The 25,446-nt window shown below is 45.6% G+C and overlaps 1 protein-coding gene across 4 annotated transcripts in view; it reads left to right on the forward strand.

Annotated features, from left to right (window-relative positions):
• CNTFR (ciliary neurotrophic factor receptor) overlaps positions 1–24,263 on the forward strand; it is a 624,317-nt gene extending 600,054 nt beyond the window's left edge. For 2 of the 4 annotated variants that reach the window (XM_075330008.1, XM_075330014.1), the window contains 2 exons: positions 8,351–8,531; positions 20,738–20,898. In XM_075330008.1, the coding sequence (XP_075186123.1) occupies positions 8,351–8,531; positions 20,738–20,898 (342 nt within the window). Of the gene's footprint in view, positions 1–8,350; positions 8,532–20,737; positions 20,899–21,902 lie in introns of those variants that run through there. The other 2 variants (XM_075330032.1, XM_075330023.1) reach the window with 2 other exon arrangements.
• Positions 24,264–25,446: the final 1,183 nt, after the last annotated feature.

Genomic DNA, 25,446 nt, shown 5'->3' on the forward strand with positions numbered 1-25,446 from the left:
CAGCCAATGGGGAACATTCTGTTCTTCATTGACTGGGACAGCGACTATGGTATGGATCGCCGTGGGACCCCCCCCCCCCCTTATTGGATTACGCCGGACGTGGATTGATTGTTCTTTTCAATAAATTGGTTAAAGAGGCTATGTGGGGAGTGTTTTTTCAAATAAAACTTTTTTTGTTGTCTATTTTTTAATTACTACTGACTGGGTTGGTGATGTCGGGTATCTGATAGACGCCTGACCTCACCAACCCCAGGGCTTGATGCCAGGTGACATTACACATCTGGCATCAACCCCATATATTACCCCGTTTGCCAACGCACCAGGGCGCGGGATGAGCTGGGGCAAAGCGCCAGGATTGGCACGTCTAATGGATGCGCCACTTCTGGGGCGGCTGCGGCCTGCTATTTTTAGGCTGGGGAGTGTCCAATAACAGTGGACCTCCCTAGTCTGAGAATATCAGACCCCAGCTGTCCGCTTTACCTTGGCTGGTGATCCAATATGGGGGGGACCGCACGTTTTTTGTTTTAAATTATTTATATAATTTAAAATAACAGCGTGGGGTGCCCACTGTTTTGGATTATCAGCCAAGGTGAAGCTGCCAGCGGTGGTCTGCAGGCTGCAGCCGTCTGCTTTACCCAAGCTGGCTACAAAATATGGGGGGACCTCACGTCATTTTTTTTTTAATTATTTATTTATTTTATGGCTAAATACAAGGCTAAGCACCCTTTAGTGCCACATGAAAGTCACTAAAGGGTGCAAGCTTAGAAAATGCAGGGAGGTGGAACATTATATAGGTTTTTCTCATCTATCTATCTATCCCTCTATCTATCTATCCCTCTATCTATCTATCTATCTATCTATCCCTCTATCTATCTATCTATCTATCTATCCATCTATCTATCTATCCATCTATCCCTCTATCTATCTATCTATCTATCTATCCATCCATCTATCTATCTATCCATCTATCCCTCTATCTATCTATCTATCTATCTATCTATCTATCTATCTATCCATCTATCCCTCTATCTATCTATCTATCTATCTATCTATCTATCTATCCCTCTATCTATCTATCTATCTATCTATCTATCTATCCCTCTATCTATCTATCTATCTATCTATCTATCCATCTATCTATCTATCCCTCTATCTATCCATCTATCCCTCTATCTATCTATCTATCTATCCATCCATCTATCTATCTATCCATCTATCCCTCTATCTATCTATCTATCTATCTATCTATCTATCTATCTATCTATCTATCTATCTATCTATCTATCTATCTATCTATCTATCCATCTATCCCTCTATCTATCTATCTATCCCTCTATCCATCTATCCCTCTATCTATCTATCTATCCCTCTATCTATCTATCTATCTATCTATCTATCCATCCATCTATCTATCTATCCATCTATCCCTCTATCTATCTATCTATCTATCTATCTATCTATCTATCTATCTATCTATCTATCTATCCCTCTATCTATCTATCTATCTATCTATCTATCTATCTATCCCTCTATCTATCTATCTATCTATCTATCTATCTATCCATCTATCTATCTATCTATCCCTCTATCTATCCATCTATCCCTCTATCTATCTATCTATCTATCTATCCATCCATCTATCTATCTATCCATCTATCCCTCTATCTATCTATCTATCTATCTATCTATCTATCTATCTATCTATCTATCCATCTATCCCTCTATCTATCTATCTATCCCTCTATCCATCTATCCCTCTATCTATCTATCTATCTATCCATCCATCTATCTATCTATCCATCTATCCCTCTATCTATCTATCTATCTATCTATCTATCTATCCATCTATCCCTCTATCTATCTATCTATTCATCTATCCATCTATCCCTCTATCTATCTATTCATCTATCCATCTTTCCCTCTATCCATTATCTGTCTATCGATTATCTTTATTATTTATTGCAGGGACAAACCTGCGGTAAATCCGCGGTAAATCCGCGGTAAATCCGCGGCAAATCCGCATGCGTTTTTGCCGCGGATTTTTCCGCAGGTGCAGAAATCTTCCACTCCCAGAAGTTTCTCAAGAAATTTCTTGAGAAAATTCACATTTCTAGTGCGCACATAGCCTTAATGTTCCAGTCCCGAGATTCTACAACTTTAATCCCTGGAGTCTGGTCACCTTTGGTTCCCGGCCTTGTAGTTTGGTGCTTTATTCCCAGTACATCATCAGTTCTGCAGATATCACCGAATATCTACCGATATCCTGTGCAATGAGGCTGCGGCTGCCTATGCAGAGCAAAGTATGAGACCCCCGGACCATGTACTTTGTGTGTCAGTCATATATAATACTACCCCTGTGTACAAGAATATAACTACTATAATACTGCCCTTATGTACAAGAATATAACTACTATAATACTGCTCCTATGTACAAGAATATAACTACTATAATACTGCCCTTATGTACAAGAATATAACTACTATAATACTGCTCCTATGTACAAGAATATAACTACTATAATACTGCCCCTATGTACAAGAATATAACTACTATATTACTGCCCCTATGTACAAGAATATAACTACTATAATACTGCCCCTATATACAAGAATATATCTACTATAATACTGCCCCTATGTCCAAGAATATATCTACTATAATACTGCCCCCTATGTACAAGAATATAACTACTATAATACTGCCCTTATGTACAAGAATATAACTACTATAATACTGCTCCTATGTACAAGAATATAACTACTATAATACTGCCCCTATATACAAGAATATAACTACTATAATACTGCCCCTATATACAAGAATATATCTACTATAATACTGCCCCTATGTCCAAGAATATATCTACTATAATACTGCCCCCTATGTCCAAGAATATATCTACTATAATACTGCCCCTATGTACAAGAATATAACTACTATAATACTGCCCCTATGTACAAGAATATATCTACTATAATACTGCCCCTATGTCCAAGAATATATCTACTATAATACTGCCCCCTATGTACAAGAATATAACTACTATAATACTGCCCCCTATGTCCAAGAATATATCTACTATACTACTGCCCCTATGTCCAAGAATATATCTACTATAATACTGCTCCTATGTCCAAGAATATATCTACTATAATACTGCCCCTATGTGCAAGAATATAACTACTATAATACTGCCCCTATGTACAAGAATATATCTACTATAATACTGCCCCTGTGTACAAGAATATAACTACTATAATAATGCTCCCTATATACAAGAATATAACTACTATAATACTGCCCCTATGTAGAAGAATATAACTATTATAATACTGGCCCTATGTACAAGAATATAGCTACTATAATACTGCCCCTATATACAAGAATGTAACTACTATAATACTGCCCCTATGTACAAGAATATAACTACTATAATACTGCTCCTATATACAAGAATATAACTACTATAATACTGCCCCTATATACAAGAATATAACTACTATAATACTGCTCCTATGTACAAGAATATAACTACTATAATACTGCTCCTATATACAAGAATATAACTACTATAATACTGCCCCTATGTACAAGAATATAACTACTATAATACTGCCCCTATGTACAAGAATATAACTACTATAATACTGCCCCTATATATAAGAATATAACTACTATAATACTGCCCCCTATGTACAAGAATATAACTACTATAATACTGCTCCCTATATACAAGAATATATCTACTATAATACTGCCCCCCTATGTATAAGAATATAACTACTATAATACTGCCCCCTATGTACAAGAATATAACTACTATAATACTGCCCCCTATGTACAAGAATATAACTACTATAATACTGGCCCCTATGTACAAGAATATAACTACTATAATACTGCCCCTATGTAGAAGAATATAACTATTATAATACTGGCCCTATGTACAAGAATATAGCTACTATAATACTGCTCCTATGTACAAGAATATAACTACTATAATACTGCTCCTATGTACAAGAATATAACTACTATAATACTGCTCCTATATACAAGAATATAACTACTATAATACTGCCCCAATGTACAAGAATATAACTACTATAATACTGCCCCTATGTACAAGAATATAACTACTATAATACTGCCCCTATATACAAGAATATAACTACTATAATACTGCCCCCTATGTACAAGAATATAACTACTATAATACTGCCCCCTATGTACAAGAATATAACTACTATAATACTGCCCCCTATGTACAAGAATATAACTACTATAATACTGCCCCCTATGTACAAGAATATAACTACTATAATACTGCCCCCTATGTACAAGAATATAACTACTATAATACTGCCCCCTATGTACAAGAATATAACTACTATAATACTGCCCCTATGTACAAGAATATAACTACTATAATACTGCCCCTATGTACAAGAATATAACTACTATAATACTGCCCCCTATGTACAAGAATATAACTACTATAATACTGCCCCCTATGTACAAGAATATAACTACTATAATACTGCCCCTATGTACAAGAATATAACTACTATAATACTGCTCCTATGCAAAAGAATATAACTACTATAATACTGCCCCTATGCACAAGAATATAACTACTATAATACTGCCCCTATGTACAAGAATATAACTACTATAATACTGCCCCTATGTACAAGAATATAACTACTATAATACTGCCCCTATGTACAAGAATATAACTACTATAATACTGCCCCTATGTACAAGAATATAACTACTATAATACTGCCCCTATGTACAAGAATATAACTACTATAATACTGCTCCTATGTACAAGAATATAACTACTATAACACTGCCCCTATGTACAAGAATATAACTACTATAATACTGCCCCTATGTACAAGAATATAACTACTATAATACTGCCCCTATGTACAAGAATATAACTACTATAATACTGCCAGTATGTACAAGAATATAACTACTATAATACTGCCCCTATATACAAGAATATAACTACTATAATACTGCCCCTATGTACAAGAATATAACTACTATAATACTGCCCCTATGTACAAGAATATAACTACTATAATACTGCTCCTATGTACAAGAATATAACTACTATAATACTGCCCCTATATACAAGAATATAACTACTATAATACTGCCCCTATGTACAAGAATATAACTACTATAATACTGCCCCTATGTACAAGAATATAACTACTATTATACTGCTCCTATGTACAAGAATATAACTACTATAATACTGCCCCTATATACAAGAATATAACTACTATAATACTGCCCCTATGTACAAGAATATAACTACTATAATACTGCCCCTATGTACAAGAATATAACTACTATAATACTGCCCCTATATACAAGAATATAACTACTATAATACTGTCCCTATATACAAGAATATAACTACTATAATACTGCCCCTTTGTACAAGAATATAACTACTATAATACTGCTCCTATGTACAAGAATATAACTACTATAATACTGCCCCTATGTACAATAATATAACTACTATAATACTGCCCCTATGTACAAGAATATAACTACTATAATACTGTCCCTATATACAAGAATATAACTACTATAATACTGCCCCTTTGTACAAGAATATAACTACTATAATACTGCCCCTATGTACAAGAATATAACTACTATAATACTGCCCCTATGTACAAGAATATAACTACTATAATACTGCCCCTATGTACAAGAATATAACTACTATAATACTGCCCCTATGTACAAGAATATAACTACTATAATACTGCTCCTATATACAAGAATATAACTACTATAATACTGCCCCTATGTACAAGAATATAACTACTATAATACTGCCAGTATGTACAAGAATATAACTACTATAATACTGCCCCTATATACAAGAATATAACTACTATAATACTGCCCCTATGTACAAGAATATAACTACTATAATACTGCCCCTATGTACAAGAATATAACTACTATAATACTGCTCCTATGTACAAGAATATAACTACTATAATACTGCCCCTATATACAAGAATATAACTACTATAATACTGCCCCTATGTACAAGAATATAACTACTATAATACTGCCCCTATGTACAAGAATATAACTACTATTATACTGCTCCTATGTACAAGAATATAACTACTATAATACTGCCCCTATATACAAGAATATAACTACTATAATACTGCCCCTATGTACAAGAATATAACTACTATAATACTGCCCCTATGTACAAGAATATAACTACTATAATACTGCCCCTATATACAAGAATATAACTACTATAATACTGTCCCTATATACAAGAATATAACTACTATAATACTGCCCCTTTGTACAAGAATATAACTACTATAATACTGCTCCTATGTACAAGAATATAACTACTATAATACTGCCCCTATGTACAATAATATAACTACTATAATACTGCCCCTATGTACAAGAATATAACTACTATAATACTGTCCCTATATACAAGAATATAACTACTATAATACTGCCCCTTTGTACAAGAATATAACTACTATAATACTGCCCCTATGTACAAGAATATAACTACTATAATACTGCCCCTATGTACAATAATATAACTACTATAATACTGCCCCTATGTACAAGAATATAACTACTATAATACTGCCCCTATATACAAGAATATAACTACTATAATACTGCCCCTATGTACAAGAATATAACTACTATAATACTGCCCCTATGTACAAGAATATAACTACTATAATACTGCTCCTATGTACAAGAATATAACTACTATAATACTTCCCCTATGTACAAGAATATAACTACTATAATGCTGCCCCTATGTACAAGAATATAACTACTATAATACTGCCCCTATGTACAAGAATATAACTACTATAATACTTCCCCTATATACAAGAATATAACTACTATAATACTGCCCCTATGCACAAGAATATAACTACTATAATACTGCCCCCTATATACAAGAATATAACTACTATAATACTGCTCCTATGTACAAGAATATAACTACTATAATACTGCCCCTATGTGCAAGAATATAACTACTATAATACTGCTCCTATGTACAAGAATATAACTACTATAATACTGCTCCTATGTACAAGAATATAACTACTATAATACTGCCCCTATGCACAAGAATATAACTACTATAATACTGCTCCTATGTACAAGAATATAACAACTATAATACTGCCTCTATGTACAAGAATATAACTACTATAATACTGCCCCTATGTACAAGAATATAACTACTATAATACTGCCCCTATGTACAAGAATATAACTACTATAATACTGCTCCTATGTACAAGAATAAAGCTACTATAATACTGCTCCTATGTACAAGAATATAACTACTATAATACTGCTCCTATGTACAAGAATATAACTACTATAATACTGCTCCTATGTACAAGAATATAACTACTATAATACTGCCCCTATGTACAAGAATATAACTACTATAATACTGCCCCTATGTACAAGAATATAACTACTATAATACTGCTCCTATGTACAAGAATAAAGCTACTATAATACTGCCCCCTATGTACAGGAATAAAGCTACTATAATACTGCCCCCTATGTACAGGAATAAAGCTACTATAATACTGCCCCCTATGTACAGGAATAAAGCTACTATAATACTGCCCCTATGTACAGGAATATAACTACTATAATATTGCCCTCTATATACAAGAATATAACTACTATAATATTTCCCCCTATGTACAAGAATATAACTACTATAATACTGCTCCTATATACAAGAATATAACTACTATAATACTGCTCCTATGTACAAGAATATAACTACTATAATACTGCCCCTATGTACAAGAATATAACTACTATAATACTGCTCCTATGTACAAGAATATAACTACTATAATACTGCTCCTATATACAAGAATATAACTACTATAATACTGCTCCTATATACAAGAATATAACTACTATAATACTGCCCCCTATGTACAAGAATATAACTACTATAATACTGCCCCTATGTACAAGAATATAACTACTATAATACTGCCCCCTATGTACAAGAATATAACTACTATAATACTGCCCCTATGTACAAGAATATAACTACTATAATACTGCCCCTATGTACAAGAATATAACTACTACAGTATATACAGGTGAGAAGGGAAAATCTTTTCTGTAGATTATGACATGAAATCCAGAAATCACCAGTAACGATGCTTCCTATGGGCGATTGTGGTGTGGCGCCCGGCGTGTCCTCAGGGGTCTCTCCACTCGTGGTTGGTGACTCTTCTGTGATCTCTTTCCGCACAGGTGGAGTTATCGGATGGGACGTCGCACACCATCACTGACGCATACGCTGGTAAGGAGTACATAATCCAAGTGGCAGCCAAAGACTATGAGATCGGCACCTGGAGTGACTGGAGTGTGGCCGCTCACGCCACGCCGTGGACCGAGGAGCCCAAGTACATCACAACAGAAGCCCAGAAAACAGGTGGGTCCGGGGCACGGAGACTCGAGAGATCCATCCTCCGCTCTATACACGCAGAAGAGAAGGCCAGAGCCAGGTCTCTGCTCACCGGTGCCTCATCTGTCTCTTCTCCACGGCTGCCCTCTCTCCTTCTGTTCTCTGGTTTGTCTCTTCCTCTCTTTCTTCTCTTCTCTCGTATTCTTTCCTTATTTCTTTTCTTCTCCTCTCTCATGCCCCCTTTACTTTATCCCACAGCCCCTTCTCTACTCTTCATTCCTTCTCTGCATTTTCTTTCTCCTTTTCTATTGTCTCTTCTTTCCTCTTCCTTTTGTTCATCTTGTCTTTTCTCCTCACTTTTCTGCTTTTCTCCTTTTCCCTCAATTCTCTTCTCTTCTCTTTTCTTTTCTTCTCTCTTCTTATTTCCCTCCACTATTTTCTCCTACACCCTCTTCTCTACTCTTATTTTATGCCCTCTTTTCTTCTCTGTCTTCCTTCATTTGTTTTCTTCTCTTTTTTATTCTGTCCTCTCCTCTTCTTTTCTCTCCTCTTTTCTCTCCTTCTCTTCTCATTGCCCCTTCTCTACTCTTCTCTTTCCCCTTTTCTTCTCCCCTTTTCTCACTTATTTCCTTCTTCTCTCCCCTCTTTTATTCCCTTCTCTCCTCTCCTCTTCTTTTCTCCCTCTCTTCTCTCCTTCTCTTCTCATTGCCCTCTACTCTTGTCTCTCACATACCCTTCTCTACTCTTCTTTTATGTCTTCTTTTCTTCTCTGCTTTTCTTACTTCTTTCCTTCTTCTCCCCCTCTTTTATTCTCTTCGCTTTTCTCCTCTTTTTTTCTCTCCTTCTCTTCTCATTCCCCTCCACTCTTCTCTCCCACAGCTCCTATACGCTATACTCTTTGCTTCTTTTTCTCCCCTCTTTTGTTCTGTTTTTTCTCCTCTTCTCTTGCAGACTCTCCTTTTTCTTACCCTCTTCACATTGCCCTCCACTCTTGTCTCCCACAGTCTTTTCCATACACTTCTTTTCTCCCCTCTTTCGTTTTCTTCTCTTTTCTCCCTGTCTTCTCTCCTTCTCTTCTCATTCCCCTCTACTCTTGTCTCTTGTGACCTCTGCACTTTTTCCTTTCTTAGGGTTGTAGGTGGATGTGTGATGTGTAGCTGGGTCCTTTCTTCCCGTTGGCCCCTGAGGATCCGCAGGGGCTGTGACCTCTGCACTTTCACCTTTATTAGGGATGTGCGTGTATGTGTGACGTGTAGCTGAGTACTTTCCTCCCGTTGACCCCTGAGGATCCACAGGGGCTGTGACCTCTGTACTTTCGCTTTTCTTTGGGCTGTAGGTGGATGTGTGGTTATAGCTGAGTTTTTTCTTCCCGTTGGCCCCTGAGGATCCGCAGGGGCTGTGACCTCTGTACTTTCTGTAGTTGGGTCCTTTCTTCCCTTGGGCCCCTGAGGATCCGCAGGGGTTGTGACCTCTGCACTTTCGCCTTGCTTAGAGCTGTAGGTGGATGTGTGGTTTAAGCTGAGTCCTTTCTTCCCGTGGGCTCCTGAGGATCCGCAGGGGCTGTGACCTCTGCACTTTCTCCTTTTTTAGGGTTGTAGTTGGATGTGTGTCTTGTAGCTGGGTCCTTTCCTCCCGTTGGCTCCTGAAGAACCGCAGGGGCTGTGACCTTTGCACTTTCGGCTTTCTTAGGGCTGTAGGTGGATGTGTGGTTATAGCTGGGTCCTTTCCTCCCGTTGGCCCCTGAGGACCTGCAGGGGCTATGACCTCTGCACTTTCGCCTTTCTCAGGGTTGTAGGTGGATGTGTGACTTGTAGCTGGGTCCTTTCTTCCCGTTGGCCCCTGAGGATCTGCAGGGGCTGTGACCTCTGCACTTTCACCTTTCTTAGGGCTGTAGGTGGATACGTGGTGGTTATAGCTGGGTCCTTTCCTCCCGTTGGCCCCTGAGGATCCGCAGGGGCTGTGACCTCTGCACTTTCGCCTTTCTTAGGGCTGTAGGTGGATACGTGGTTATAGCTGGGTCTTTTCCTCCCATTGGTCCCTGAGGATCCGCAGGGGCTGTGACCTCTGCACTTTCGCCTTTCTTAGGGCTTTAGGTGGATACGTGGTTATAGCTGGGTCCTTTCCTCCTGTTGGCCCCTGAGGATCTGCAAGGGCTGTGACCTCTGCACTTTCGCCTTTCTTAGGGCTGTAGGTGGATACGTGGTTATAGCTGGGTCCTTTCCTCCCGTTGGCCCCTGAGGATCCGCAGGGGCTGTGACCTCTGTACCTTCACCTTTCTTAGGGTTGAAGGTGAATGCGTGGTTATAGCTGGGTCCTTTCTTCCCTTGGACTCCGGAGGATCCGCAGGGGTTGTGACCTTTGCAATTTCTGCAGCTGGGTCCTTTCCTCCTGTTGGCCCCTGAGGATCCGCAGGGGCTGTGACCTTTGCACTTTCGCCTTTCTCAGGGCTGTAGTTGGATGTGTGATTTGTAGCTGGGTCCTTTCCTCCCGTTGGCCCCTGAGGATCCGCAGGGGCTGTGACCTTTGCTCTTTCGCCTTTCTCAGGGCTGTAGGTGGATATGTGGTTATAGCTGGGTCCTTTCCTCCCGTTGGCCCCTGAGGATCCGCAGGGGCTGTGAACTCTGCACTTTCGCCTTTCTTAGGGCTGTAAGTGGATACGTGGTTATAGCTGGGTCCTTTCCTTCCGTTGGCCCCTGAGGATCCGCAGGGGCTGTGACCTTTGCTCTTTCGCCTTTCTCAGGGCTGTAGTTGGATGTGTAATTTGTAGCTGGGTCCTTTCCTCCCGTTGGCCCCTGAGGATCCGCAGGGGCTGTGACCTTTGCTCTTTCGCCTTTCTCAGGGCTGTAGGTGGATATGTGGTTATAGCTGGGTCCTTTCCTCCCGTTGGCCCCTGAGGATCCGCAGGGGCTGTGAACTCTGCACTTTCGCCTTTCTTAGGGCTGTAAGTGGATACGTGGTTATAGCTGGGTCCTTTCCTTCCGTTGGCCCCTGAGGATCCGCAGGGGCTGTGACCTTTGCTCTTTCGCCTTTCTCAGGGCTGTAGGTGATGTGAGAAGCCTTGCGTATAGGACTGTGTATGATGAGTTGGATCTTGGCCATGGAGGAACATATGTCTCTGATCAGACCCTGGAAAGTGCTTGCACTCAGTGGAGGGATGAGCGGCGGGGATGTCATGTATCACAGAGGGAACAGATGAAACGTGTGCTGCTGTGGGAACGCTCGTCGCCTGGACAGATCCCAGTTATTTGTGTATAATAAATCCTGCTCCTCCTGCTCCTTCCACCCCCGGGGGCCTCAGAATGTGACGGCCTCATAAACATTATGTATTATATTCTAATTATTAATACTCAACATCAAAGTGGTGTCTGCGCAGCGCGGCCTCCGCTCCCCTCCCCCGTCAGGATATCATTAAAGCCTCCACCTGGGGGAGGGGGAGACCGCTGACCTCCATGTCCTGTATATTAGAGTAATTAAAGCCTAATGAGCAAATAATGAAAGCCCCTCACATAGAGCAGACCACTTAACCCTGTGATGGCACCATGTGTAGCTGAGACATTGCAGGGTAGCACCTCCCAAGACGACCGAAATCTGCTCCCACAATTCCCCCCACCCCCCGTATAGCAGATGTTTTCCTTCTTGAGATGTAATGTGAAAAGATGAAGAAATGTGAAAACGGCTTTTACCGACTCCGGTTACCTCCTCGCTGGTGACGTCTCCTCAGGATGCAATGGGGCAGATTCACAGCCCCGTGTAATATACCGACCGCCAAACCTCCACTCCACGCCGAAAATTCATCCACAATTGGTCACATTTGGGGCAAACTGTAGCGTTTTATTTCACGTATCTTCCCACTAAGCCACGCCCACTTGTCGAACAAGGCTTAAAATGGGATAAAAATACATAATGAATGTAACACAAGGTAGGTGCAAAGTGAGGCTACAAATGAGGAAAGGTACAAGGGCTCCGCTCTCCTAGGATTTCTGCAAGATCTTGGAGATATTTTGCCTCTTCTTCATCCAGAAGCTCATTTGTGAGGTGACCCTGATACTGGGGGTCCGGGCTCACAGTCTCCACTCTGTTAGATGGGGGCCGGGCTCTGTGTGGCGTCGTGTTCTTCCACCTCCATGTCTGTATGGACCACTTGGCACAGTCATGGGGAACTAAGAAGGGTCTTCCCCAAACTGTTCCTACAAGTCTGAAGCTACAATTGCCCCCAATGTCTGGTGCTGAAGATTAAGATTTGCCATCACTGAAACTAAAGGTCCGAGACCGACCCCTGATAACAGCCCGGACCATCATCGTCCTCCACCATCCGTACAGCGGGCACAATGTAGTCAGGGGGTGACGTCCTCCATCACCAAACCGAGACTCCTCCATGAGACACAGATAGAGAAGTGCGATCCGTGAGGGGCTGGAGGTTATATACCGGGGGAGTGAGGGGCCGGAGGTTATACACCGGGGGGAGTGAAGGGCAGGAGGTTATACACCGGGGGAGTGAGGGGCTGGAGGTTATACACCGGGGGAGTGAGGGGCTGGAGGTTATACACCGGGGGAGTGAGGGGCTGGAGGTTATACACCGGGGGAGTGAGGGGCTGGAGGTTATACACCGGGGGAGTGAGGGGCCGGAGGTTATACACCGGGGAGTGAGGGGCCGGAGGTTATACACCGGGGGAGTGAGGGGCTGGAGGTTATACACCGGGGGAGTGAGGGGCCGGAGGTTATACACCGGGGGAGTGAGGGGCCGGAGGTTATACACCGGGGAGTGAGGGGCCGGAGGTTATACACCGGGGGAGTGAAGGGCAGGAGGTTATACACCGGGGGAGTGAGGGGCTGGAGGTTATACACCGGGGGAGTGAGGGGCTGGAGGTTATACACCGGGGGAGTGAGGGGCAGGAGGTTATACACCGGGGGAGTGAGGGGCAGGAGGTTATACACCGGGGGAGTGAGGGGCTGGAGGTTATACACCGGGGGAGTGAGGGGCTGGAGGTTATACACCGGGGGAGTGAGGGGCTGGAGGTTATACACCGGGGGAGTGAGGGGCTGGAGGTTATACACCGGGGGAGTGAGGGGCTGGAGGGTATACACCGGGGGAGTGAGGGGCTGGAGGTTATACACCGGAGGAGTGAGGGGCCGGAGGTTATACACCGGGGGGGGGGGGGGTTGTGAGGGGCCGGAGGTTATACACCGGGGGGGGGGGGGAGTGAGGGGCTGGAGGTTATACACCGGGGAGTGAGGGGCTGGAGGTTATACACCGGGGGAGTGAGGGGCTGGAGGTTATACACCGGGGGGGGGAAGTGAGGGGCCGGAGGTTATACACCGGGGAGTGAGGGGCTGGAGGTTATACACCGGGGGAGTGGGGGGCTGGAGGTTATACACCGGGGGGGGGAGTGAGGGGCCGGAGGTTATACACCGGGGGGGGAGTGAGGGGCTGGAGGTTATACACCGGGGAGTGAGGGGCTGGAGGTTATACACCGGGGGAGTGAGGGGCTGGAGGTTATACACCGGGGGGGGGAGTGAGGGGCAGGAGGTTATACACCGGGGAGTGAGGGGCTGGAGGTTATACACCGGGGGAGTGAGAGGCTGGAGGTTATACACCGGGGGAGTGAGGGGCCGGAGGTTATACACCGGGGGAGTGAGGGGCTGGAGGTTATACACTGGGAGAGTGAGAGGCTGGAGGTTATACACCGGGGGAGTGAGGGGCTGGAGGTTATACACCGGGGGAGTAAGGGGCTGGAGGGTATACACCGGGGGAGTGAGGGGCCGGAGGTTATACACCGGGGGAGTGAGGGGCTGGAGGTTATACACCGGGGAGTGAGGGGCTGGAGGTTATACACCGGGGAGTGAGGGGCCGGAGGTTATACACCGGGGGAGTGAGGGGCTGGAGGTTATACACTGGGAGAGTGAGAGGGTGGAGGTTATACACCGGGGGAGTGAGGGGCTGGAGGTTATACACCGGGGGAGTAAGGGGCTGGAGGGTATACACCGGGGGAGTGAGGGGCCGGAGGTTATACACCGGGGGAGTGAGGGGCTGGAGGTTATACACCGGGGGAGTGAGGGGCTGGAGGTTATACACCGGGGGAGTGAGGGGCTGGAGGTTATACACCGGGGGAGTGAGGGGCCGGAGGTTATACACCGGGGGAGTGAGGGGCTGGAGGTTATACACTGGGAGAGTGAGAGGCTGGAGGTTATACACCGGGGGAGTGAGGGGCCGGAGGTTATACACCGGGGGAAGGGAGTGAGGGGCTGGAGGTTATACACTGGGAGAGTGAGAGGCTGGAGGTTATACACCGGGGGAGTGGGGGGCTGGAGGTTATACACCGGGGGAGTGAGGGGCTGGAGGTTATACACCGGGGGAGTGAGGGGCTGGAGGTTATACACCGGGGGAGTGAGAGGCTGGAGGTTATACACCGGGGGAGTGAGGGGCTGGAGGTTATACACCGGGGGAGTGAGAGGCTGGAGGTTATACACCGGAGTAATGAGGGGCTGGAGATTATACACCGGAGTAATGAGGGGCTGGAGATTATACACCGGGGGAGTGAGGGGCCGGAGGTTATACACCGGGGGAGTGAGGGGCTGCAGAAATATAACTGCTATAATATAAGAGAAAAATAACTGCCCATGAATTGAGGAAAATCAAGCGTGAAGCTGCCAAGATGCCATTTGCCACCAGTTTTGCTATATTTCACAGCTGCAACGTTACTGGAGTATCATAAAGCACAAGGTGTGCCATACTCAGGGACATGGCCAAGGTAAGGAAGGCTGAAAACCACCACCTCTGACCAAGAAACAGAAGATAAAACCTCAAGACTGGGCCAAGAATATCTTAAGACTGATTCTTCACAGGTTTTATGGACTGATGAAATGAGAGTGGCTCTTGATGGGCAGATGGATGGGCAGAGGCTGGATCAGTAAAGGGCAGAGAGCTCCACTCCCACTCAGACGCCAGCAAGGTGGAGGTGGGCACTGGTATGGGCTGGGATCATCAAAGATCAACTTGTGGGAGCTTTTCGGGTTGAGGATGGAGGAAGCTCAACTCCCAGACCTACTGCCAGTTTCTGGAAGACTTCTTCAAGCAGTGGTACAGGAAGAAGTCGCTATCGTTCAAGAAAAACATGATTTTCCTGCAGGACAATGCTCCATCACATGCATCCAACTACTCCACAGCGTGGCCGGCCAGTAAAGGTCTAAAAGAGAAAAAATAATGACATGGCCCCCTTGTTCACCTGATCTGAACCCCATAGAGAACCTGTGTTCCCTCATAAAATGTGAGATCTACAGGGAGGGAAAACAGTCCACCTCTGGGAGCAGTGTCTGGAGGCTGTGGTGTCTGGAGGCTGTGGTGGCTGGAGGTTGTGGTGGCTGGAGGCTGTGGTGTCTGGAGGCTGTGGAGTCTGGAGGCTGTGGTGGCTGGAGGCTGTGGTGGCTGGAGGCTGTGGTGTCTGGAGGCTGTGGTGGCTGGAGGCTGTGGTGTCTGGAGGCTGTGGTGGCTGGAGGCTGTGGAGTCTGGAGGCTGTGGAGTCTGGAGGCTGTGGTGGCTGGAGGCTGTGGTGGCTGGAGGCTGTGGAGTCTGGAGGCTGTGGTGTCTGGAGGCTGTGGTGTCTGGAGGCTGTGGAGTCTGGAGGCTGTGGTGTCTGGAGGCTGTGGTGTCTGGAGGCTGTGGTGTCTGGAGGCTGTGGTGGCTGGAGGCTGTGGTGTCTGGAGGCTGTGGTGTCTGGAGGCTGTGGTGTCTGGAGGCTGTGGTGTCTGGAGGCTGTGGTGTCTGGAGGCTGCGGTGGCTGCAGGCTGTGGTGTCTGGAGGCTGTGGTGTCTGGAGGCTGTGGTGGCTGGAGGCTGCGGTGTCTGGAGGCTGTGGTGTCTGGAGGCTGTGGTGTCTGGAGGCTGCGGTGGCTGCAGGCTGTGGTGTCTGGAGGCTGTGGTGTCTGGAGGCTGTGGTGTCTGGAGGCTGTGGTGTCTGGAGGCTGCGGTGGCTGCAGGCTGTGGTGTCTGGAGGCTGTGGTGTCTGGAGGCTGTGGTGTCTGGAGGCTGCGGTGTCTGGAGGCTGTGGTGTCTGGAGGCTGTGGTGGCTGGAGGCTGCGGTGTCTGGAGGCTGTGGTGTCTGGAGGCTGTGGTGTCTGGAGGCTGTGGTGTCTGGAGGCTGTGGTGTCTGGAGGCTGTGGTGTCTGGAGGCTGCGGTGGCTGCAGGCTGTGGTGTCTGGAGGCTGCGGTGGCTGGAGGCTGTGGTGGCTGCTGCACGCAATGTTGATGGTAAACAGATCAAGCAGTGACAGAATCTATGGATGGTGGCTGCTGAGGGTCATCAGAAAGAAAGGGGGCGATATTGGGCACTCATTTGTGGGGTTTTGTTTTTGCATGTCAGGAATGGTTATTTCTACATTTGAGCAGTTATATTGGTTTCCTGGTGACAATAAACAAGTGAGATGGGAATAGATTTGGGTTTTATTAAGTTGCCTAATAATTCTGCACAGTAATAGTTACCTGCACAAACAGATCCTCCTAAGAAGCCAAATCTAAAAACCCCTCCAACTGCCAAAAATATTAAGCTTTGATATTTGTGGCTTTTGGGTGGATTGAGAACATAGTTGTTGATCAATAATAATAAAAACCCTCTAAAATGCATCTTGCCTAATAATTCTGCACACGGTGTAAGTTTCTCGGAGCTGTACATTGTATAGTTACATTGCATCACTCCTGTGATGGCTGCACTTTCCCCGCGTCTGTCCCATGATGCTCTGGAATATGACATATTGTGACACTTTTCCCTTACGTGTCCACGCTTCGTGCCGTTTCATTGACGTGACATCACAAGACACTTCTATTTACCAGCCCGAGGTTCCGGTCCGGGCCGCTGCTCGCTCAGGTGCCTGCCTGCTCGGGGCTGGGCTGAGGCATTAACAAGCCATAGATCATAATTATCATCAGCGTTCCCCCGTAATTGACTCTGGGTCGTTGGGGAAAATCCTGTTATTTGGAACAGAATGTGCATTCCAGTCCCGGGGGTGGAGGGAAGCGGATTTACGATATGAATTATGCCGCGAAGACGTGACTGACGGGATGTGGGACGGAACGTCTCCTTATAAATGAAGATGGATGGCGTTCACCGTACAGATGGCCGACTTCCACGTACAAACCTCTGATTTATAAAGTGCGCTCTGATCGGGGGCAGCCGAATTATTGGATTCACGACGTACAGTAGAAGGCGGCCCTGACTATGAAGTTATTAGCCGGTGTTCAGCGTCCTCCATCGTTACCATCTGGCATCAATCACTCAAGAGATTGTGACGTCATCAGGAAAGTAAAGACTACAACAATGTAACAAAAGTGACAAAACGTTCCATTTATTGTATCTAATCAATGGCGTCATCACAACATTGTGATTGGCCTGATCAGTGATTGGTCTCCTCAGTGATTGGTCTCTTTAGCGATTGGTGTCATCAGTGATTGGACTCCTCAGTGATTGGTCTCATCAGTGATTGGTCTGAGAATGTGGCGCTGTAGTACAATTTGTATTATGAGTACTCCCATGTTATAATTCGCTTCTCAACATGTAAATTGCAACATAAAGAAGGAAAAGTCATGGAATATTCACAACCTCTGGATTTCTCCAGTCTGGACTCTGAGCCACGTGCAGAAATTCCGACACGTTCAGCCTCGGCTGCTATCACTGAGGTTCTTCATGGTCATCAGAAGGATCTGCAGGGCTGAATGTACTTGTATAAATCATCAGTGTACTCACCGACCAATGACGTCCCCAATATGCTCGATACAGTCATATGGAAAAGTTTGGGCACCCCTATTAATCTTAACCTTTTTTCTTTATCACAATTTGGGTTTTTGCTATTTCAGTTTCATATATCTAATAACTGATGGACTGAGGAATATTTCTGGATTAAAATGAGGTTTATTGTACTAACAGAAAATGTGCAATCCGCATTTAAACAAAATTTGACAGGTGCATATGTATGGGCACCCCAACATAAAAGTGACATTAATATTTTGTAGATCCTCCTTTTGTAGAAATAACAGCCTCTAGTCGCTTCCTGTAGCTGTTAATGAGTTCCTGGATCCTGGATGAAGGTAGATTTGACCATTCCTGTTTACAAAACAATTCCAGTTCAGTTAAGTTTGATGGTCGCCAAGCATGGACAGCCACTTCACATCATCCCACAGATTTGCAATGATATTCAGGTCTGGGGACTGGGATGGCCATTCCAGAACATTGTAATTGTTCCTCTGCATGAATGCCTGAGTAGATTTGGAGCTGTGTTTTGGATCATTGTCTTGCTGAAATATCCATCCCCTGCGTAACTTCAACTTCGTCACTGATTCTTGCACATTATTGTCAAGAATCTGCTGATACTGAGTTGAATCCATGCGACCCTCAACTTTAACAAGATTCCCGATGCCGGCATTGGCCACACAGCCCCAAAGCATGATGGAACCTCCACCAAATTTTACTGTGGGTAGCAAGTGCTTTTCTTGGAATGCCGTGTTTTTTTGCCTCCATGCATAACGCCTTTTTGTATGACCAAACAACACAATCTTTGTTTCATCAGTCCACAGGACCTTCTTCCAAAATGTAACTGGCTTGTCCAAATGTGCTTTTGCATACCTCAGGCGACTCTGTTTGTGGCGTGCTTGCAGAAACAGCTTCTTTCACATCACTCTCCCATACAGCTTCTCCTTGTGCAACGTGCGCTGTATTGTTGACTGATGCACAGTGACACCATCTGCAGCAAGATGATGCTGCAGGTCTTTGGAGGTGGTCTGTGGATTGTCCTTGACTGTTCTCACCATTCTTCTTCTCTGCCTTTCTCATATTTTTCTTGGCCTGCCACTTCTGGGCTTAACAAGAACTGTACCTGTGTTCTTCCATTTCCTTACTATGTTCCTCACAGTGGAAACTGACAGTTTAAATCTCTGAGACATCTTTTTGTACCTTCCCCTGAACAACTATGTGGAATAATCTTTGTTTTCAGATCATTTGAGAGTTGTTTTGAGGAGCCCATGATGACACTCTTCATAGGAGATTCAAATAGGAGAACAACCTGCAAGTGGCCACCTTAAATACCTTTTCTCATGATTGGATGCACCTGCCTATGAAGTTCAAAGCTCAATGAGGTTACAAAACCAATTAAGTGCTTCAGTAAGTCAGTAAAAAGTAGTTAGGAGGGTTCAAATCAAGAAATTGATAAGGGTGCCCATACTTCTGCACCGGTCAAATTTTGTTTAAATGCAGATTGCACATTTTCTGTTAGTACAATAAACCTCATTTCAATCCAGAAATATTCCTCAGTCCATCAGTTATTAGATATATGAAACTGAAATAGCAAAAACCCAAATTGTTATAAAGAAAAAAGGTTAACATTAATAGGGGTGCCCAAACTTTTTCATATGACTGTATAATTCAGGAGGTGCTGCAGCCCTGGGAGGCCAGTCCATAGACACTGCAGCCCTGGGAGTTATGTGCAGAGATGCTGCACCCCTGGGAGACCAGTCCATAGACACTGCAGCCCTGGGAGTCATGTGCAGAGATGCTGCAGCCCTGGGAGACCAGTCCATAGACACTGCAGCCCTGGGAGATAAGTCAAGAGATGCAAACCTGGTAGAGTAGTCTGGAGACGCTACAGTCCTGGGAGACCAGTATATAGATGCTGCAGCCCTGGGAGACAAGTCTCGAGACACTGCAATTACAGAAGACAAGTCTGGAGATGCTGCAGCCATGGGAGACAAATCTGGAGACACTGCAACCATGGGAGACAACTCCAGAGACACTGCAGCCACTGAAGACAAGTCTGGAGATGCTGCAGCCATGGGAGACAAGTCCGGAGACACTGCAGACACGGGAGACAAGTCTGGAGACACTGCAACCATGGAGGACAAGTTCGGAGACACTGCAGCCATGGGAGATAACTCCAGAGACGCTGCAGCTACGGGAGCATGTTTAGGCCACACAGGGGGCACACACTGCTGAGAGGAATATGCGGCCTGGGGGTGTCATGTGGAAAACAGCTGCTGAGACACTTAAGAGAAATGGCAAATAACCTGTGATTCTTTACTTTAGTGTGCATGTTTCACCAGTTGCCGGACAGTGATGTCTCCCTCCGGTCATCTCCACCATTCACCATGTCTTCTTCTCGGTGCTGTAATCTCGGGTTGCGGACTGTAGATATCTGTATTTTTGTAACGAGTCTTGGGGAGATAATAACATAATTGCATCAACTTCTTCCTTACAGAGACGACAACGACAATCACAACGACAACTACGACGACTTATGTGGCGCCTCCAACCACCAAACCATGTGATCCGGAACCTACAGTCAGATCAACGGCGGTCCGAGTATCCTGGATCTGCTCATTGGTACTGGTTCCAGCTGGGATTTTGCTCATGTGGTAAGATCTTCTTGCGCAATATTGGACTTTCTTGGCTTCTTCCTGTGCAAGTTTTTTATCGTTTGCAAATATTTATAAGGTCACATGGCTCGAAATAAAGTCTATATGTACCACAGCGCAGCACACGTTCCTGCCGGGACCTCACCCATCTAGACCCTATATACTGCAGCGCATGTTCCTGTCGGGACCTCACCCATCTAGACCCTATATACTGCAGCGCATGTTCCTGTCAGGACCTCACCAATCCTAAACCCTACATGTACCACAGCGCATGTTTCTGCCGGGATTTCACCGACCCTAAGCCCTACAAGTACCACAGCGCAGCGCACGTTCCTGCCAGGACCTCATAGACCTAAACCCTACATGTACCACAGCGCAGCGCATGTTCCTGCCGGGACCTCACAGACTTAAACCCTACACCACAGCGCAGTGCACGTTCCTGCTGAGTCTCACCCACCCTGAACCTACATGTACCACAGGGCAGCGCATGTTCCTTCCGGGACCACACCGAACCTAATCCCTAAATGTACCACAGCACAGCGCACGTTCCTGCCGAGACCATACCAATCCTGTACCCTACATGTACCGCAGCACACATTTCTGCTGATACTTGTCGATCCTAATCCCTACACGTACCACAGCGCAGCACACATTCCTGCCGAGACCTCTCGATCCTAATCCCTACATGTACCACAGCGCAGCGCACGTTCCTGCCGAGACCTCTCGATCCTAATCCCTACACGTACCACAGTGCAGCGCACGTTCCTGCCGGGATCTCACCGACCCTGCACCCTATATGTAGCGCAGCGCACGTTCCTGCCGGGATCTCACTGACCCTGCACCCTATATGTAGCGCAGCGCATGTTCCTGCCGGGATCTCACTGACCCCGCACCCTATATGTAGCGCAGCGCACGTTCTTGCCGGGATCTCACCAACCCTGCACCCTATATGTAGCGCAGCGCACGTTCTTGCCGGGATCTCACCATCTTCCTCTCTTCTCTTCGCAGATTCCTTTGCCGCATTCCTACATAAAGTTTTTCAGTATTTTTCTCTATTTTGCACATGTTACGGAGGATACAAATTATTTTCATGTTATCTTCATTGGTTACAAAAATTCTCTTCTTCCCTTGGAGCAATGGACAAATACAACTGAGAACGGAGCTCGGCACAGCATCATCACGGCACAGCAGTATCGCGGCACAGCGGCATCGCGGCACGGCGCCGAAGAGAACAAACAGCAGAAACGAGACTCTACCATTACCCAGTGTGAACGTAACAACCACGGCCGCCACCACGAGAACAAGGGGAGCAAAATCCACGAACCGCACAGCACCGCCGTGGGAGGAGCCTCAGACTCCATACCGACTCTCTGGTTGATGGGATGCTACGATCGTCATGGGATCATACAGCTATACCGCCATGCCAAAGACGCAACTGCTACGTTTCTATCCCACCATGCTGCGCTTCCCGGGTCAAAGCTCGTCCTACCGGAAACATAACAGCCGGAAGTAACGCAGAACTTCCGGGATCTTCTGAGCCACAGGACGAGATCACCTAGAACTTTGGATAATCTTCATTCTACCGTTGGCGCCTTTTTTACTTTTTTCTTTTGCCAAACGTCAGATTTTGTGCACCGTAAAATTTTGAATTTTGGTTAAAACTGAGGAATTTTTTCTTTTAATTTGATACCACAGGAAAAAAGAAAAAAAAAAAAAAGATTCTGGCGCGTTTCTGACGCTCCGCCGGGGGGGGGGAGGGAAAGTGACATTGGCGCTGCTCGGGGCGTCTTGGATTTAATGAACCTTTTTCTTACGGACTCTGAACAATTCACCCATTTCATCCGAGAACTTTTCATACATTTCTGAGAGTTTTCTCCCCAATTTCATGGTGTCCTGGGACAAAACCAGGAGGGGGCGGCGCTGGTCTCACTACCGCATGGAGTACCACATGTATCAATGGTGATTGCGGGGAGCTCATTCTGCAGGGGGCTCGTCACAAGATGTCTGTCTCATGAGACCTGGACCGTGGAGAGGATTCATCCCCTGCAGCCATCACTGGGAGGCCGTCACTGTTTCGGCCGGAAATAGAGGCCGCGTCTGGCACGGCGGCCAAGATCCAGACCCAGAATGCGCCAGTGCGCAAACATTCAATTTCGTCTGATTCACATTCAAGTCTATTTATTCAATGCAAATCGATTGTTTCTCGTTTTATCTTTACAGACCCTAAAGTCAAATAAACGGCGGGAAAGAAACAGTCTACTCTCCCGGCCCTCGGCTTCTCCGCGCAGATCCACCACTCGTCCTCACAGATTCCGTCCGGTCAAAAGGTCTTTACACGATGGTGTAATGTGCGTCGCTCCACAAGGTCTCGTCAGCAGAGGGGGGGGCGCCAGTGAGCAGGTGTAGGAGAATGAACACCTTCAGTGACTGCGGACCGGAGCTATGAGGACCGGACGGAGCTTTGAGGACCGGACGGAGCTGTGCGGAGAAGGAGACCGGCGTTGAGAGCTGAAAATACCTTTTCTCATTTTTTAACTCCTTCCAGGCCTTTTTGATTCCACTAACAACCTGAATTAGCTCAAAAATCGCACATTTTTGGGTGAATTCAAGGTAAACGGGATTTGATCATCTCTAGTCTTGATCCGTAGAATTCACCTTGGTCTGCGCGTTTCGAAGCCTCAATGATAAGCTATGGACCTGCAAAACGCGTGATGTTCATAACTGACAGCCAGGGGGGTCCGGGATTTCTGAAAGGCAGGTGAGGTGTTAAAATGACTGCCTAGCAATACTCCCCATATTAGTGAGGTCCCTGCCGACTCTGCTGCGATGACATCACGTGAATGTAGTGACATCATCACTGCAGATTTGCTTATTTTACTATTTGTTTTTAAACATTTCCGGCTTTTCAACCATTTTTTTTTTTAATCTTAGACAATCCCTTTAAGTATTCATGTGGCTCCAGATAATGGCTGTGCCACGGGGATGGAGGTGCCCGGCTGCTTTCCTCCTCACCGCAGGATTATACAAACACCAGGTCCTGATTGGCTAATGATGGAAAGACTTGAGTATCCCTGGTGGCCGCCGGGCACAGATTCAGCCATCACGTAATACGCAGAAGCGGTTTTGCAACAACCGCGCAGTACCTTTACACTGGGAAGAGGTAGGTCAGCTCCAGGTCCTCCATTGAGGGAAATGGTCACGTGTGCACTTGGTCAAAGTAGGAATCCAATCCAAAAGAGAGAAAACCACGGCACAGTCCATCCAATATTCCAAAGTGCTTTATTTAATTCATATGGAGCGGGGAAAGAGCCGGGCAAAGGGTCCTAGCGGACGACGGCCGTTTCGCACCTTCTTGTGCTTCGACGGGTTCAATCAATCCTTGGACCCGTTGAAGCACAAGGAGGTGCGAAACGGCCGTCGTCCACTAGGGACCTGCACCCGGCTCTTTCCCCGCTATTTTTACCTGCACCATATGAAATAAATAAAGCACTGTGGAATATTGGATGGACTGTGCCGTGGTTTTCTCTCTTTTGGATTGGACAGATTCAGTCATCACCCCGACGTATCAGGGGGTGCCGTCTTCTGTATACTGAGTGGTGACTGGTCTGATACCGGCCGCCCGGACCGTGGAAGGAGCCACAGCCCCCATTTACCTCTAGGATATACTATACACTCCTCTCACAGCAGGGGACGACATTGAGCGCAGAATAAAGCTCCTCCCAGAAGAAAGGGAAGGAAAAATCTGTGACGGGACAGACATGGAGGGATTGTGTAACACCGGTGCGTGGAAATGTCCTTACCGTGTGACTCCCGACCGATCCCCGCACCAGTCCTGAAAACATCACAGCAGAATGGAGACGCCCTTTAAATGTGCTCCAATCGCCGGAGTAAGGCGCGTGTCGTCTGTGCACTTTATAAGAAAACAATCTGCACCCGGGGTAACAAAAAAAAGGTAAATTCAAGGGAAAAAGCCACAAACCTCTCAGTGAGAGGCCGATATCTGTACACAGATCCCCTCCCCCACAATCAGGACGACTGGACGAGGCGGGTAATATACAACTATCACGTATACTCCAATCACAGCCAGAGCTGCACTCCGGAAGCTGCTACCACCGACCCTTCTCTACCGCCCCCCTGCTGTAACCCAACCACATCTCCCAGAATTCATTGCACCAGCGAGGTGCATTATGGGATCGCTTGCAGAATTATGAGTGCAGCTCTGGTTGTGAACTGGAGGTCGATTGAAGGGGTTGTAAAAGTAAGTGAACCCCATGACGTTGCCTTTGCGGGATGTTGCAGTGTTGAGATCACGCACCTTTAGCCCCTCCCTCTCTGGGGACACCAGTATTTTGTAACGCAGCTCCTCCCCCTCGCGGGTTCAGTATTTAATACCGATCATTCTAGTATTAAAATAAAAAAAAAAATCAACGAGAGAAATGTCCTCGCTGTATCTGAATTTTTTATAGATGTATATAACTGAGAGGTTGTTCATTAAATGTGATCATTTCATGATGCTCCGCCTCCTTGTCCTTATTCATCTGGGCGAAAAGCT

The sequence above is a fragment of the Anomaloglossus baeobatrachus genome, chromosome 1 (assembly GCF_048569485.1).
Source record: "Anomaloglossus baeobatrachus isolate aAnoBae1 chromosome 1, aAnoBae1.hap1, whole genome shotgun sequence".
NCBI lineage: Eukaryota > Metazoa > Chordata > Amphibia > Anura > Aromobatidae > Anomaloglossus > Anomaloglossus baeobatrachus.